At 31.2% G+C, this 18385-nt stretch overlaps 1 protein-coding gene across 8 annotated transcripts in view; it reads left to right on the plus strand.

Annotated features, from left to right (window-relative positions):
- Positions 1–18385, plus strand: part of LOC125069305 (ras GTPase-activating protein raskol) — a 146286-nt gene that overhangs the window by 85140 nt on the left and 42761 nt on the right. For 2 of the 8 annotated variants that reach the window (XM_047678820.1, XM_047678830.1), the window contains exon 2: positions 2248–2486. The exons of 5 other annotated variants lie outside the window; for them this stretch is intronic. In XM_047678820.1, coding sequence (XP_047534776.1) covers positions 2312–2486 — 175 coding nt within the window. In that variant the 5' untranslated portion in view covers positions 2248–2311. Of the gene's footprint in view, positions 1–2247; positions 2487–11960; positions 12161–18385 lie in introns of those variants that run through there. One more of the 8 variants, XM_047678812.1, reaches the window with a different exon arrangement.

Below are 18385 nucleotides of genomic sequence, written 5' to 3' on the forward strand. Positions count from 1 at the left end.
TCGTATTCGTAACTGTATCTGAAAGCGGTAAAATATTATCCAGATCCAAAATTAAATATCCATGACATCCCTGATCTATAATCTTATCTTCTAAATGACCAAATATAACTGATCAAACAAACATATAAACAAACTCTTCAACTTTTATAGTTTTAGTACAGATTTAATTTATAGAGTATTAACATGATATATCCAATCCTACGTTAGAAACGCATAAATAAAGCACACGACACAAGCCAACAATAAGGCAATACATAAGACTACACAGTTGGAACTAATTAGTCAAATTAATATAATATTAAATATATAATGAAACTGTTACTAATTGCTAGATTTTTGTATGGTTTTGACTATTCTCTTAAGTTTATTTCAATGTTCAATCAAACATTGGAAAAATATTCTCATTTCAATCTACTAACTAGAATTGAATTAAGGAAAACATGAACATTGCTTATGTTTATTATTGTACATTACACACGCTTATATTTTTATTTTACTTCAATGACAACATCTGTTCGGTTTAACATGTAGTGCAAAGCTCAAATTCTGAGCTATATTTAGATATAAAAGATATTCATATTGAGAAATTAATTTTATATCCTTAGTTAACAACTACAAAAACATTAATGATTATCCCTCCGTTTACTCGCTTTGTTAACTCGCAGTGTTATATTTGTTACTCCGTATTGTATGTGGTATGTTTTTTAGATCCCATCCCGTCATACCACTGGTAACAAGGCAGTTGATTATTTTTTCGTCCAGAGAGTACGAATTGCAATTCAACGGGAATTTATTGTTAGCATTCTTGCTACCATTCCTCGCGATCTTAATCTATATAGTTACTTTTAATTTTGATCCGTACAGTACGAGACTATACTTGCCATGTTAATCGGTATATGTTGTAAGTAAGTCTATTATGATTCGTCGTCTGTCATAACGAAATGAAATTGCTACAAATAACATTAATGTAAATGTATATTTTAATTAACTTTTAACCGTTATTTTTTTAATGTAAGTTATATTAAAATCTGCATCCCGTGTGTAACGCGGTTTGAATGGTGTGCATTCGAAATTCACGAGCTTACGTTCCCATCATTGTTTAGACAACAATCAGAAGCCAACAGAAAATCACATTTATTGCTTAAGCATAAAATATAATTAACAATGTGAAATATTATCTAAGGAGCACAGGCGCTCCTAGAAGTGTGTTCTGTGATAGACAGACAATAATTCTGATTTTATCATGTTTCCATTTTAAATGTGAAATGTAGAGGAAAAATTATTTGAATTTTAATAATGGTCGACTTTGTACACCAATTGAAAAGATAATATTAGATTTTTTATTTAATTGGAATTAAAACATTTTAAAGTGTGGGACAAATCTTACAATATAAAATCTTGCAATTGAATTTGAAACAAATGTCACCGAGCCAATGGTGCTGAAAATTTGCCATTAATGACAATACAAACTAAGATTCTAAAATTCAATCAACAGCTTATGTTTCAAGCATTTCTTTTTTTCAATATTAATTTATTTCTCGGTAAAATTTGTTGAAGTTAAAATTATGATCACTCCCTTTTTACTTAATAATAATTATTAAGATTCAAATATTGTAAGTTACAATACAATAAATCGCATATATATTAAAGAACCTTAAATGTTGTTATCGTATTAACAATGACTGGTAATTGAAAACACTTAAAGCACGTGTACTTTATTTTTGAAAGTATCACGAACCGTTCAGTGGACTCCAATTTCACAGTCCCATAAGGTGCTGGGTCCGTTTTGTTTAATAAAAATGGAGCATTGTGACAAGGAATATTGATTTTAGATTTACAGCTAAACGTTTTATCGGTTTTTCTTGAGATTTTCACGGTTACTTTTTATCGCAGTTTTGATTGAAGTGTACATAAAAGTATGAACGAATAACTCTAAGCTTGATATAAATACAATAAATCTGTAATGCAGTGACTTCAAATTTTTAAACAGATCTGCATGGTATTATTAGATGTAGATACTTCTTCACACATTTATTTCTTTATACAATGACAGATGAGGAAATGTGTGCAAATGTCGAAAAGGGCACTGCCCCTTACATTCACTTAAGGTCGTTACGTCTTGTTGCTCCAATGCCCAGTGATTTACTCGTCAATTGTCGGTAACGCATTCAATCGCAACTGTCCCCGCATACAACAGAACAATATTAATCCAAATTCTATGAACAATGAATAAATATTTTTACATAGATAAACAAAACATCGTGAGTTTGTTGTATGTTATTAATTGTAAGTGCTCGGGAAAAATATGTAAATGAGTTTGCAAAGGCCGAAAAAAAATAAGTTCAAAATGTGGAAAGCAATTATTAACAAGAAAAGAAAATATAGTGATGTACCTCCTTGCGATTTGGAATCGTACGCCGCCCTAGCGGCGATGCAAGGAGGTAACGCTGCAACATTACCGCCATCTCTCGACGCATTGCGAGCCTGTAAGTATTTTTTACTACTCATCAATAGATGGCGCCAGTTACAATAGAATAAAAACTAGCTTACAAATTATTTATAGCTTTAAATATTTTTACTAATTCCTTTAAACAACAATTAATCCCTTATTTACCCGAAATCTACAATCATAGAACATTATATTATATTTATTAATGATTGTCAAAAAAACATACAAATGAAGTTGAATACTTTTATTTCTGTAAATTAGGTTTATATTATACATATTATTCGATATACAATTCTACAGATGATAACATATTGTGTAATAAGTACCCTTCCATTGAATGTCATGGAGGATATTTTAATTGTAAAGAAATTCATCATTTCAATTCTATTAATCTATTAAAATAACGATTCTAAAACGTTTGTAAGTCTAGTTATGTTATTAAAAGTTCATTTAACTGATTTATATTCAGGGGCGAATCAATTAAATGTTGCACGTTGAATGCTGTCATTAGCAAAACCTAAATAATTTTTCGCATTTACAATTTTAAATCGAGAAAAATATGATTCACTCTATTGTGTTTATGGTGTTGAACACGATAAGAGCTGTTCTATGGTAAAGGTCAATCTGCGTGACATTTGTTGCGTCTGACTTCGTGAGCCACGACTCTATATTAGTAAGGATGACCAATAGATATTTGCCAAATGAGCATAACGAAATTAATAATTTCATTTGTGTCTGAGAGGAACACTGTAATAGGTTGTAACATCAACATAGACTTAGAACATTATCATCAGCAAACATTATTTTTGTAGTTAAAAAAAACAATTCATTATATCTAAGTTTGTTTTATTATTAAGTATAGAGTTTAAAATCTCTAAGCATACATAGGGACAGACTGCGTGAAGCGACTTTGTTTTATATTAAGTAGTGATATTATAAATGCACATGCAGTTTGTGTATTCGGATGTTTGCTACTTAATCACACCAAAAGTATTGAACTGAAAATTAAAATAAACAATAGCGAAATGTAAACAATGTTCGTCGTTAGAAATATCTTTCTTAAGAAGAATTTGACTGGATCCTCAGAACTCTTGCCTTTTTAGGATAGCATATATTATGTAAATTCGAAATTTAAATGATGACTGTACTGAATTTTGCGCAACGTGCATAATATTTTAACGTTTTATATTTAAATAAATGACAAAGTTTCGATACGCGGGAAAGTTTTGTACGAAATATAAAATAATTTATTAATATTCGTTACATTAAACTTTACTTGTTAATTCTCTCTCGGTTTCATTACACAAATAATAATTATTAATTTAGAAATAATTAATTATGAATTATCTTCTATATGGCTCTCCTGATTGTAACTTTATGTGCCTATAAGATTTACTTGTAAATAAACATTTTTCATTTATATAGTATATTTTTCGTTCAAAAATGTTTGGTAAAATTTGTTTTTGTCTACAATAGCGAGTACCTTGTTATAACAGTATATTTTACCTGCGACCAAAATAAACATTTACCTTGTCTTATTAATATCTAGTTATCTAATACTTAGTACAATAGCCCACGGCCAACACAAGGCCTTTTCGTTTCACAGCTTTACGGTTGGAAACGTAGCAGCTTCGTGGGAGACTTGTGAGAGTAATAAAAAAAATTGCAGAAAACATTGTTATAATACTTCTGATATTGAAAATGTATAAATGTTTTGTTAGGTATCATAGTAGGAAAATGTTTGTTCTTAAGTAACTTGATACCGGATTTTCATTAGTTAGTTTTATGTTTATATTAATGAGAAAGCCTTTTTTTCTGGTCAGGATATGAAATAATCCAACCTATTTTTAGTAGTTTTTAATTCTACTAGACAAAACATTGGTAGTGGGCTCTCGTACTATAACAAATAAACAGTATATTAAAAACAATTACATATATATGGCTACAAAGCCTTATACGATTCTGCGTCATCTACTTGTATCGATAATCCTTTAAAAGTAATCAGAATACCCTAAACAAGTTTCAAATAAGCCTATCTGTAGTATCTGCTACAAATTATGACGTTCGCTTCAAATAGCCGCTGTATAAACCTTGAAAACTTATACGAACACAATTGTCTTTGTCTAAAGCAAAAAGCGTGAAAGGACAACGGCTGGCAATCCCGCAACAGTGTCCCTGTTTGTGTAACAGCGAAACAATGACATGACCATAAAGAAATCTAGAATAATTCGTAGAACTGTCAAAGACAAAAATATAATCGACTCTATGCTTCAATAAAATAGGCATACAAACACTTTTGAATCATCATTTTGTAAGATAAATTGAATTCCATTAAAAGTCTATTCGAAATGTAGATTCCGTCAGCATGATGAACCGGTAAGAAACTACTTAACTTACTGTTTTCTTACAATTCAGTTACATAAATATGTTAATTACATACAATCAATTTAATATATCCTGCATAAAAAAAAAAAAAAACTAATTCCAACTCCACGTTTTTTTATCATCTATAATTATATAATCTTGTATTGAGTATAATATGCCTATGAATACATTTTAATGTTTTTTTTTTTTATATACGTGGGATTTAAATTATTAATTGGTAAAGCTTAAAAAAATCTGCGGCATTTTATTATCGAATACCTTGCCCAAATAAGGACTTACTGATTTTGCGGAGTTACAAACTTGCTGTTATATGCTTGTCTTTCTTCTCGTGTTTATTGTTTATACAATGATCGTTACTGATTTTAGTAAAATAATTAATGATGATTGTTATTTTTTATTATATGTCATATAATTCGTTTAATTTATAACATAATTTTGCCATAAATATCAATGCTTATTTTATAATAATAAAGAAAAAAAAAGTATAAAATTAAAAAAAGAAGACTCTCGTTATTTCTCTCATTATGAAGTATGACTAGTCTTTTTTTAAATACTAATAAAAAATATGTTATGTTCAGCCTTATCTATGGAAACATTGTATATACACAATACACCTCCCACGACACAGTTTCCATGACTTTACGTAAATCTGCTAATTACAACAAATTTACTCAGCTCTACGAAATATTTCCGTTCTCAACGTACACAATAGTAAACATTATGAAAAATCTTCCTAAATCATTATTATATTGAATGCATTGTTAGCAGCTAAAGATCTTATTAACAAAATTTTAACAAATCAACAAAGTAATTACGGCTTTTACAAGGTTTTTCTTTTAAAACAATTATGACAATTTCTTGATTGTAATAAAAATGAGTTAGATAATAATTGTAAGATATATTGTGTGAGATATGATTATATGGTCAAAAAAATGAATAATAATTAAAATTGGAATAAACTAAATTAATTGTTTAAAATAACTTCATTATTCGAAGAACTAATATTTAAGCAAGAAATTTGTATTAAATGATATAAAAAATAAAAATAGTCTATTAAAAAGAAATCCCAACTCTTAACATATGTTTATTGCTTATTGATGGTAGATACGATTCAATGTATTCTAATTTCGAATAAATCGCATATGCTATGAGGTAAACAGCGTGTCAGTTTGTGTACACGCGGAACAAATGTCGTTACCGCGACGCTAGATGCTTTAGAGGTTTGGCCTACTTTTTATAGGGTTATCGAAGGCATCTTTAAACCCAAATACACATTAAATACTTTTAATTAGGATGTTTTTTGGCAGGATGATACTAAATTTTAAAGTTAAAAATCGTGTGTAACTTTTAAAATTAAAACTGAGAACGGCAAGAAGTTCGATATATTCGTGATGTACTTGTGTATCTGCCTGTGGTGTACTTGTCCTTTTTTTTAAATTTTATTGTTTACAGGTTAAGATCTTTGGGAACGTTGACATTTCAAGTAACGTTTTAGTTTCTGACGACATTACGCTTTTTTTATCTTTATCTCACATTTTGTATGGATTTAAATGTGAATACAGATTTTATTTGACGATATATGAATATTTTTAAACCAAATACCGACATTTTAAATAAATGTTCTATGATCTAACAACCCTATTTAAATAACAATAAGCTCGGATTCTGTCACAACATGTGGCACGTCCGCCCAAACAATAAAATACACATTACATATTTGTGTATACACTATACATATTATGTTATAATTACACCTCTTTTTTAGGCATTAAACCATTAATTTCATATTTAAAAGAAAGTTCTGGATATAAAAATTTCGTTACGCGACATTGACAATAAGCAAATCCTGGCCTTAATATTAATTGATCCAATTCATCGCATCCGCTTCTAAGAACTTTATTACATCTGGCCTTGACGTCTTAAATACTTTTTATAATTGCTAAGTACGTATATTAATACTTTTTATAATTGCTAAGTACATTTGCGATAGTATATTTGCTATGGTAACACTTTGGAAATTTTCAAAATAATTTCTAGTACATAAATGAATATTTCATTAGTTGAGAAGTATTGAAAATTAAAACATCGTTATGAATAATTTCGATATCTGTAAAATTAATAAACTATGAATTTCATTGGTAAGTACTTGATTTCTATTAGATTATAAATGCAATGACGTCATGTAGAAAGCTGTACACAGGTAATAATAAAATGTTTAATAAATTTTAAGTGCTGCCAATTCAATATAATTTCGTAATTCTGCATATTTAAATTTATGGAACTAATAAGCGGAATCGAACAATATACATTCTAAACGTCTCGTTTTTATATAAGAATTGAATGAAGATATTTGAATTATCGTATTTCCTAACAACGTCCTTAAAGTACTTATTTCCATCTTATACATAGTCATAGAGACAGAGGAACGTGCCTAGAATAAAATTGCTTAGTGCTTGACCTCCGCGTAACCTGTCTAAGATAGAGTGCTTGAATCTTGAATGGCTTGTGGTTTAATTGATGTGATTATTGCATTTAATATCATATTCATCATATATAAAGACAAACTGGAACCCTGTAAGGATGTCGACGTCGAAGAGAGAACGCGTGCAAGTTTTTACAAAAAACTAGTTACTCGTGCGTTCGGAAAGCGACCATTACAAAATTCTTCGATGTTTTTATCGGCAAAGCTCTGAGAAGTCATTTTAAAAGCTGGAAGTGCTCGCTAGTTTTTCTCCGATCGTGCAAGAGAATATTAAGTATAGGAGGTTAATTTGCGATTAACATTCGCTCGCCTTGTCTCGTTGCCATCTTTATTCAGCCTACGCGTCTCGTTGCTAATACAGACCTTTCCATTATACCGATGAAAACAATGATTCAGCGGAGTGCTCGTTAGTGAATGAGTCACTGACTCGCTGCGGAGGCCGGATTACTTCTGGTGAGACAGACGAGCCGTCGTATTCCTCCATTTTAAAAATACGCCTTTCATCCATCTCCACGAGGTGGTTTATACGTAGCCATTGTAATCATTTGTATGAGAATGGCTTTAGTTTAAGTATTTATTAAAAGACGCAATGCTTGTATATAGGACGTTGAGTTTCTTATAAACTTTACGTGATAAATATTTTAATTAATTTTGATTTTCTTTTTGTTACAGGTAAGTGAATTGGCGTTTTATTTATATTAATTAGAAACGGGGTAAGTACAACTAGAAAAGGCCAAGTTTCATTTCAATTTTACGCTCGCAAAAGCAACTTAAACTATGATTTATGCTAATTATGTACTTTAATATGTAAAGTAAGTTCTAAGTGCTTATTTTGCACCATCAAATTAGAATAAAACAATTAAATACACGAATGTCTAACAGCACGATACATATCTATTACATTTTCGCTTTATTACTCATTGAGGACGGCTGAGAAAAGATAAAAAAGTGAAAATAATTAAGTACGATGTTTTACAGTGGGACAAAGTGTCATTCTGATTTTGTAACTGACTATACATTGAAGTACACACATGCAATTAGCACTAATACTACTACTAGTATTTATAAGAAATAGACTATGTCATGGTAATCAGACACCATTGCACATAGACATCACCATTGTATGAAATATTAAGCAACCTTGGGAATCCTCACACACACTTCAAACCGGAATACTAAGTATTGCTCTTAGCAGTAGAATAAGTAATGACTGATACCTGAAATCTTTGTGCAAAGACAATTTACGGCTGTATACAATTTAATAACGAACAAAAAATGGTTTATATACTTTATCAGAGATTCTTATATGAAAAAGCTTCCCATTCATTCTCCATTCGTTCACATAATCCGAATCTTACGAGGTTATTTAGACAAACACCTGCCCACGCGTTTCGTTAAAATTATGTTACATTTATTAAGATCGGAATTTTTTCACTGATCCAGAATTATGCCATTAGCTGGAAATGTTGCCGTTAGCTGGTTAAATAATGTCTGCCGAATGCACCACAATAATTGACCGTCCACAGTGGTCACCGGATGCTGGTGTTAATGTTGATGCTGGATCGTGAACCGTTACGGACTGCGGACTTCGGTGCATCCGTTTAACATAGGGTTGTCTCGTATTTAAAAATATATACCATAAATAATTGTTTTAGTAGCTCATCATCAATTTAAATTTTGTATACGCGTTAAAGTTACCTAAAATTAGAAGGTTTAAGCAATATATCAAGTTAATTATGAGTATAAGAATATTACGCTATGATAGTTTATCTATTCGAGCAATATTAGTTACTCATTTCTTTGTGGAAAGCATTACAATAAATATTGTTTTTTGAATAAACGTAGTTTTTATGATTGTTTTAAAGCAGACACCCCTATTAAAATCCATTCAGAACGCGTGAACATTGTTTGTTTATGAAGTTATTTTGAATTCGACGCCTTCGTTCCGAGATTTTTTTTTCTTATCGGTCGATACGTCACGATTTATGTGTTGTACAATCAATTAGGAAGTCATCCTTATTATTTTTACTTATTATTTTAAGATACTTTTAACCAACTTCTTCGCCTTCTATAATGAACCTATAATATCCACTTTGTTAATAGTAAATAAACATCCAAAAATAAATTAATGTTTTTCAGTTTATATCACTACGTGGATATTAAATGGTAAAAATATGTACCAGAACAGGAAATGTAGCGTGTTTGTTCTGATAAACAAAAGTTTCTCGTTCTGAACTTTTCTTTGAAAAGTAATTTTTCAAAGCAACTAAAATGTTTGTGCTAAAAGATATATTTAATTTACATGTGCATTTACGTCAATGCAGATATAATACGTATTTATGATTTGTTTTGAAAATATCGCTTCGTTTATGTTTAGTTGCGTAAAGATCATAGATGTTAATTGAATTAAATGTTAGATAAACTACCACTGGTTAGCATGAACGTTACATAATATTTTTAGAAAATGAATACACAGGTAGTGAAAGATAGAGAGAGAGATCTATTAGATTTTTTTATAAACATTATGTTTTATTTCATATCATAGCTGTATTGTTATTATTATTATTTTAACTCGGGTTATATTTCCGACTTCGCGTCACACTCTGTACTTCAAAGCAAGTTTAGCTTATCTCTTTGCTAAGAATCTACTTGCATGTTTATGTTAGGAGTGTCATATATCACGTATCCGTATTTTATCTTCGCCGTGCCCACGTGCGACATCGACGCTCGTATATACAACATCGCCGTTATGATTATCTATTTCGTTTTCCATCAAGCGACACAAAGTTAAATTTTACTATGTTAATAATAGCTCTGTGTTCTGTTTATTTCATTCTTCCGGTGGTTGCTGCGATAAATCTCGCCTTGGTTTAAATAGTCTTTCTACATCTTCTTGGCATTCAATCTTCGCTGTTAACATCAATACGCTAGTCGTTGGTCTATTTTTATATAGGTTTGTTTACGGGCATAATGAGGCAACCCTTTGAAATGTGTTCTATACTCGAATGTGTTTTTTTCCTTAATTTATGTCATAATTGATATCGGTGTATTTAGGTATAAAACTAAATATGAGGTAATGAAAAGATTTTTGTTATTACCAGGAATGTTTGTCGGTTATACAATATGTGTATAATGTATTATGAGTGGACTTGGATAAGAATATTCGACCGTTAGTCCGTTTTTATCTATCAATACTAAATATTAAATGTTTTTGTTTTACAATCACATAGTAAATAAATGTTTACGTGACAGCTGCCTTATTTTTATTATCGTGAGCGCGCTATCTCCATTGCTCAATAATTGCACTCATGGTAATAAAACATTTTATTTTAACATATATTTCTACGCCGATACGCTTTAAAAGTAGCACCTTGTCAAATGTATATTTACACTTTTTCGAAAATTATAAGTTACTCGGATTCACTGCGTCTCTTGAATTTAAATTTAGTCACGCAAATTTAAATATTTAGTCAAGCGAGTGTACAGAACCGTACCAGATTTTAAATTACAAGGCTCTTTTTTATTTTATAAGCGAAAAATTTTAAGTTTTTTCAATTTGGTTGAATAATTGAGAGTCTACACGGCATACACGTACGTTTGTTTTGTGCTCAAAATATATTATTCTAAAGTAGACACGTGATATTTTAATTAAAAATTTTGATATGTTTGGACCCGTAAATATCAAAGCGCTTGCGAAAATATCGAGAGAAATAGACGAAGTGTTATTAAATTGTAGACGAAACAGTTATGCCTGGTAATCGGCAGTAGAGCAAATAAACAAAGTCATTGTCCAAAAGTAAAATATGCAAGGGCTATAACTGAAACATTTAATTATATATCAAGTTTTACTAGTAGTTAAAATAATTGTATCAGTCTGTAAATGTGGTGCCTAATGCTGGGCACAGTCCGTCTTAAGATTTGAACGAAGCATTTCGTAGATTTCGTAGATAGTAGCGTTAGTCCGTCGTTGTTCTTGTTTTATAAAACCTAGCCTAGGTTCGGGTTGTCGGATTAGAAAAAAGAGAAACTTTTATAGATGTTATCATGACTGTTTCGTGCTATTATATTGTAACGAAAGGAAAACGCATGTTGTGAATTATCGCGTACGTTTGCCCTCGTTCTGTGGCTATCAGTGTTAATGTATTCAGTGAATTAACGTTACACACAAACTTGTACTTTTCTAAAATTGTATTTCGAATGAAGAGAGGCCCGAAAGTACGTAAATAAACTAATAAACTTTTCCGGAACATAATTTTATTACTTTCTATTAAAGATCCGCTTTCAAAAAGTTATGGAGATTCATGAAGGTATTTTTATTTGAATTTGCAAATATTATATACTTTCACTATCGTTCAACACATTTATTATTTATTTAAAATAACAAAAAATAAAAATACTTGAAGTTGGCATCCACGACACTAGTAGGCCCGGACGATATGATAATTCTTATCGTTACGTGCCCGTTTTTTTCTATGAAAGCGGCACTGTACGCAGTACGGTGGGCCAAAGCTTGGATAAAAAGCAGTTGGAAAGAAGCCTTTATTCGTATAGAAATAAGACACAGGTGTACTGTGAGTTTTGTCGCGTGTACGGTGGTGGGTGCAGCGAGCGAAGCGTTTAGTTTGTAAACAGTTTCTACGTGCCCGGGCAGCGCGCGCGTCGTACCGCAGCGTTGCATGCGTTAAACAAAAAGTTAAAATTCTGTGACAGTTTTACCTCAGTGTACATTAGTAGCTCACAATACGCAGGAACTCCGCGGCTTGTTCCGAGTCAAGCGTGAACTTTTGTGTTTCAGTGCAATAGTTATCCTTTCTGATTGTGGGATTGTGTTGTGTTGAAGTCGTGTGCGTAAAAGTTTTTAATAATATAATAAACCATCAAAACGGTTTGTAACAAGTCTACCTTACAGATAATATGCTAGATATGATTTACAACGAAATCAATTTAAATTAGGTTTATTTAATACTGCTCATTTGCAAAGTATGTTATTGTGTATAATAATTAATCATCTCGTATATTATTGATTAACTTGGCCTTAGCCCATCACACATCGGTGAACCGCTGCTGCAGATACCTAAATATAGCTTCTCCAACGCGTGTCAGGCCACCCTTGTGATGATAACCATAAATTTCACATCACACCTCATTAGATCAGAATAAAACAAATACTTGACACTCATTACAACAAATTAAAATAAATCTTTCAATTTAACGTATGCTATTAACAAACCATGTAAGGCTCGTAGAAGACTAAATTCTAAAGAATAAATTCCTTTATCTTATATACTGACAAATGAGTTCTCTTTAAACAAGTTTCAAACGGATTACGTAATATTTTTACCTACTATGACTGTTATCGTGATGTTAATGAATGTTAAAATTAATCTATTTAGTTTTAAAAAAAATATATTTAAGATTTTTTTTTGTAAGCAGCTGGCTCGTGCTTAGCATTAACGAGTCATAAAGTGGGTACTCCTTAAAAATGTGTCTGTCAGCCTAATGAGCGTTATTCGCACTGGCCTACATGCTTACAATCAAAGGACATTCAGGTTAAAACAATAAATTGACATTTAGTTATGTTTAAAGTTTCATGAAATATTTGTGAATGTTTAAGACATATATAAAAAATTATAGGTTAAGGTTTAAAAAAATGTGAGCGAATAATAGTTTATTTGTCACAATTAGTATACGCCAACGCAATTGACTGATATCGTCACCCTTAAAACGCAATATTTGCGTACGTAACGACACATTGAATACGATTATCCTACACCTGCAGGGTAATCGATATTTACCACAGGCGCCTATCAAATTCCGATCACAAAATTGGATTTTGAGCATCTGCCTGGCCGGGTGGCAAGAAATCACGCACATGTCGCTGCATCTCGGAGCCCGCATCCCGCTACCTGCCCCGCAACTATTGTTACCCTGTACCCTTGTACACTACAATAGACCTGCTTACCCTGTTTTTTACGTTTATTACGAACAAGAATAACATTTTGTCGTCCTTCAAGTGCGCTTATTACAGCACTCGAGTTGGGAATGTTAAGTATTAATGCACCGCTAGCCCCGTTTCTTCCAATTTGTAGTAAATTCCAATGCGTAGTGGTCTCGAAATCAAATTCATGATGTTTGAAAGAAAATTTTATACATAGCAACAGATTTTTAGAATCGATTCGAGTTTACGATACAGGTAAACGATTCATAACAGACTGTATTATGGTGATGCAAAATTTGTAACCCCGACCACGTTCCTAACACACCGTGCATCAGACTTTGAATGCGATGAGAATTCGATTTCAAGCGCCCCGTGGACTGGAATTTTAATCACCGTTACACGACAAAAGAGAATTAATAAAGCCTAATATGATATGAAACAGGCAATTATTTCAGTTAATACAAACTCGGACCTATTTGATGCATTACGTAGATTAGTTAAGTCGCAGTACTGACTTCCGATTGTATTAAAAATTGATAAAAATACTTTCTCGCCACTAAGTCACCGTGATTCCGACAGCGTCAGACATCTAATAAATGTCAAAACGGCGCTCGTGTATACTTTAATTTACAGCTATGTTGTGTATCTACATTTTATTGCATTTATTTTTGTTTCTGCTATTTTTTTCAATTTTTATAGCCTTATGCTTTTAAAAGTCAAGTCAACGTGTTGTTATAAATCAGGATCTTGGTTAGCGACTGATAAGTTAACGGTTATCATCTCCGAATTCCCCTTGAAGCCGATAACGACCCGTGAGAATACGCAACGAAGAAAATAATCTTGAATTTTTATTATATCAAGACGAAATGAACGATATTTATAAAAATGTGTTAGTGTGCGTTTTCTGTTGTGTTTTTGCCTTTTAAAACATAGTCACGAATTTTGAATTATCGCAGTTATCTCAACAGCTAATATATTAAGGTAGATTATTCACTGTGTTAGTTAAAACGATTGATTGATTATCATCAATATATACTACGCTTAATATATAAGTTTTATGATATCGAAGTAAAGTTAATGTTCATTGCGATTTATCCGTTCAGATCTGATACACTGAGGTTTTGATATATGATCCAAAAAAATATAAAACGATGCACATGGCAGCCGCCTGCAACTATTGTAGTTATGAGTTTAATAACTTGTAAGAATATAAGTAAATCGACACTGTTTTTAATATAAATTTAAGTACTGTTTTCCTGTAAGCGACACTTGATCCAGTTTGAGAGGTGGTCTTCGCGGTTGAGTGGCGACGTGTCCTCAAATTCCTCAATTTATTGTTCGAGTTTGTACAGAGTTAATTTAACTCTGCCAACTCAAGTGTGTAATATCTGTAAAAACGTTAACCTTTTAACTCATAATGTAACATGGAAAGACAGTCTTTTGATATAATAAAATGTAAAAATTTATAGCAAAAAGTGACCTTAACATTACTTTAGATCAAGTTCGCTAACAAAGAAAATATTTGCGTGACATAAATTGTATTGCTATTAAAAAAAAACTAGTGTATTGTTATAGATACCAATTCTCATTACTCCGTCAACAAAACATTAAGTGGTCTGCATATCCGCGATCAGTCCCTCGCACTTCCGGTGCCAATTATGGCGACGGAAACCGATACGCAACTGCCAATACTTTGGCAAACGTATACTGTATGCATAAAGTACAATACGTTACATAGAAATAATTGAAGGAAGTATTAACAAGATTAATTTATGTCACATTACTCTCAGAGTAATATGTAGTTTCATTTTTCAAATTCAAATTTCTCTTAACATTAATGCAGCGACATAGTCAATGTTCAGCATACCTCGTTAATGTAAGCCTCGAATTATCGTAGTCGTATTTGCATGTATTATAGACCAATACGAGCTTACAGATAATCTCAATTGCATTAAACGATTATAAAGTATAAATATTGCGTATAACATTAAAATGAAGAAGTTTCCTTTTATATAAGCTGGTCAAACATATCTACATTTTTAATTAAATTAAAATATCCAACATAGGGTATTAATTATTTAATGTGAAAATATGCAAAAGTTCCACTCGATGACGTAATATAATTTTGAAAGTTTATCCCATAAAATAATAATTAGATTAATATTTACGATGTATTTTACGTATTCGGCTTTGTTTTCATGTTCTGACATTTACGCAATAACTTTCTCTTAATCACACGACTTTTTGCGAAACCTGTATATACGTGGTTATGCAATAATCAACTTTATGACATTAAAAATAATTGAATAAAACCTCTTTAACGTCCGAAAATATGGTATCGAATAAATTTAGAAATGCTATAGAATTTTGTTTGTTTCGTAAACACAAAATGTATTTCTACAGAAATATTTACAAAATAAACAAGTTACAAACACAAAGTCGCAGGGGGATAGGCAGAAAGCAGTAACCCGGTTTCTTTGTGTAAATGTCGGAAATAGCCCTACATAATATAACTCAATGCGACGGTAGCTACTTGGTAAGGCATTCGATGTTTACGATGGACAAGCCGTACTACTTACCTAGTACTTGTGAGTTTTGCTTCGAGAGAAATTGGAGTGTCAACCTAAATTTTTTTTATATCACTTAAGTTTATCGTTACTGTTAATCGGATATTTTATATAAATTGTATACATATCATGAGAAGTTTTTAAGTCTACTTCATTAATTTAATATTGAGTGTGGTTGAATTTCGTCAATGTCGTTGACTAACTCTAACCTTTGGCACATTTACGGTACAGTAGATTTCATATGATATGAGTTTTGTATCCGTTTTCTAATAAATAGTAAAAAAAAAACGATTCAATATATCGATATTTAACCAAGTATTCACAAAATTAAAGATAAAGCCAAAAAAGATCTGTAAATATATTTTATTATTATTGAAAGTAATGTAAAACATTTGATATTCTGAATTAAACGATATACACGAAACCGTTTATCGATAACGATTCGCTAGAACGGGACGCGGTGGAAGCTGTGATCTGGATTGCTGGCGACCTTCCAAACATGCTTTATAGCATAATTTACTGATCCGCTGCAGCAGAAATATGCCTCTGCAGTATTCTAGCTATTCCAGAATTTTTGAGCGCACTCTGTAACTTTTATATGACGTGTTATGTATTATGTATACTTGTACACAAGGTCAGCTTAAGAATGAAAATTTTGTTTTACAAAACTGATGCTATTTTTATTAAATAAAGAGATTTGTAAATATTTCTCTGGCTCAGACGTTATGCCGGACACTGACGACATACTTGGATCTGGTGCTACAACGAGTATGATATATACAAGTATTATAAGTGATGATTAATTTTACTGTATTTAACAACTTTCCATCTTTAAATTTTCTATGAAACATATGTATATATTTAATTTATTTTACAATAAATTCGAGATGTTTACTTGTTTATCGGCAATCTGTCTATAGCTTTATTTTTGTTGAAATATTTGATAAAAATAAAAGTAAATATCTGAACCAAAACTGATATCAACTAGAAAAAATATTTTTAATTTTGCACTTAAAATTTTAAGTGCAATATTACAACCATCTGGCGAACAAACTAACTTCTCACGATCGTGGTCGAGACCCATATGTCTTACAACGTTACCTTTCTTTACCCGTCTGTGAAGCTGAGACCATAATTCCTTTTAGCGAGTCATGATCTCATTACATCGATGCCGGAAAGTATGTCAGTATGTGTAGGCTGGTAATGCACCGTTGTGAGCGCGCTGCGTGCTTAATCTTACCCATTGAGCATTTGTGAGACATTGAACTATATCTCTTTTTTTTTAAATAGGCATTCGGTATATTGTAATCATTATCTCGTAAACAGTCCCGAGCAAGACAGAAAAGTGTAAAAATTCATCATCATCATTATTATTTGAAAAATAAATGTATCACAATAATATTGAATACCAGGCAAATATTCTCCACCATATATTATCAAATTAAATTATTTATTTTATTTATCGAGCAAATACTATCGGTTTCATTAACGGGCGTTATAATTGCTGTAATATTATAACAGTTACTTCTTGGTCTTAAGTCCAGTGGCATACTTATTTCTGATGAAAGTCATTACAGACACTATACATACTGTTTGGCAAATTCCGAAAATTATTTTGTTTAATTAAATTCTCAGTATCAGCCTGAAGTTGATTTGAGCTGAGCCATGCAGTTGGCAGGGCTAATACTCTCGTGTCTCGGAAAGCACGTAGAGTCCTTAAGTCTGTATTTTATTTTGGAAATATGTCATGCTCATTTGACTCGCCTTCCTTGAAATTTTGTGATAGTGAACCTAATCTGTAACCTTATCTTGCGTGACGAAAATGTTCGTAATATTTCAACCTTGTAAAAATTGATTGTAAATATTAATTTCATAAAATTAATTTGAACAGTAACGAAATTTATCTAAATATTAATTTAACGTAATCTTGTAAACGTACTCTATAGCTTGTAACGTAGTCATGTAAATGCATTTTATAGTTTTAAATATTCATTTAACTGTATAATTAATTTTCAAGAGTTTCTTAGAAGAAGCCAACACAGTATATAATTGAATAAAACAAAATTATGCTATTGATTATTTTGCCCCGTTATGATGAGCTACTTCTACCGTTAGTGATGGTGAATGGACGTATGCCTTATTCGTTATAATGATTGAATATTACGTTGTAATCATAAGACTAACGAGAAAAACGGGCGATAGTTATAAAATATATTATATTGGTAATAAAATTAGTGACGGGCCTGCTGCAGCTTCGATTGCGCAAATCTGAAAGCCATATTATCCAGATTGTATAATCATTGGTCAAAATTAATAAATGTTAAGTATTTTGAAACACAGAGAAACAAAAACGTTCCGTAGTTATTTGTTATTGTTTTTTTTGTAAACTTCAAAAGAAAACTAGATTATCAATACGGTCTTTTTTTACGTGTTCCTCGATATTTTCTCCTCATTTTAATGATTCAATTTCATTTAATATGTTATGGATTGAAGTCAGGCCGTCTTTTAGAATAAAATGTTCTCGTTATAATGGTGGTATGAAAGTGTGGAAAACTATGTTTTTC

The sequence above is a fragment of the Vanessa atalanta genome, chromosome 2 (assembly GCF_905147765.1).
Source record: "Vanessa atalanta chromosome 2, ilVanAtal1.2, whole genome shotgun sequence".
Classification (NCBI taxonomy): Eukaryota; Metazoa; Arthropoda; class Insecta; order Lepidoptera; family Nymphalidae; genus Vanessa; species Vanessa atalanta.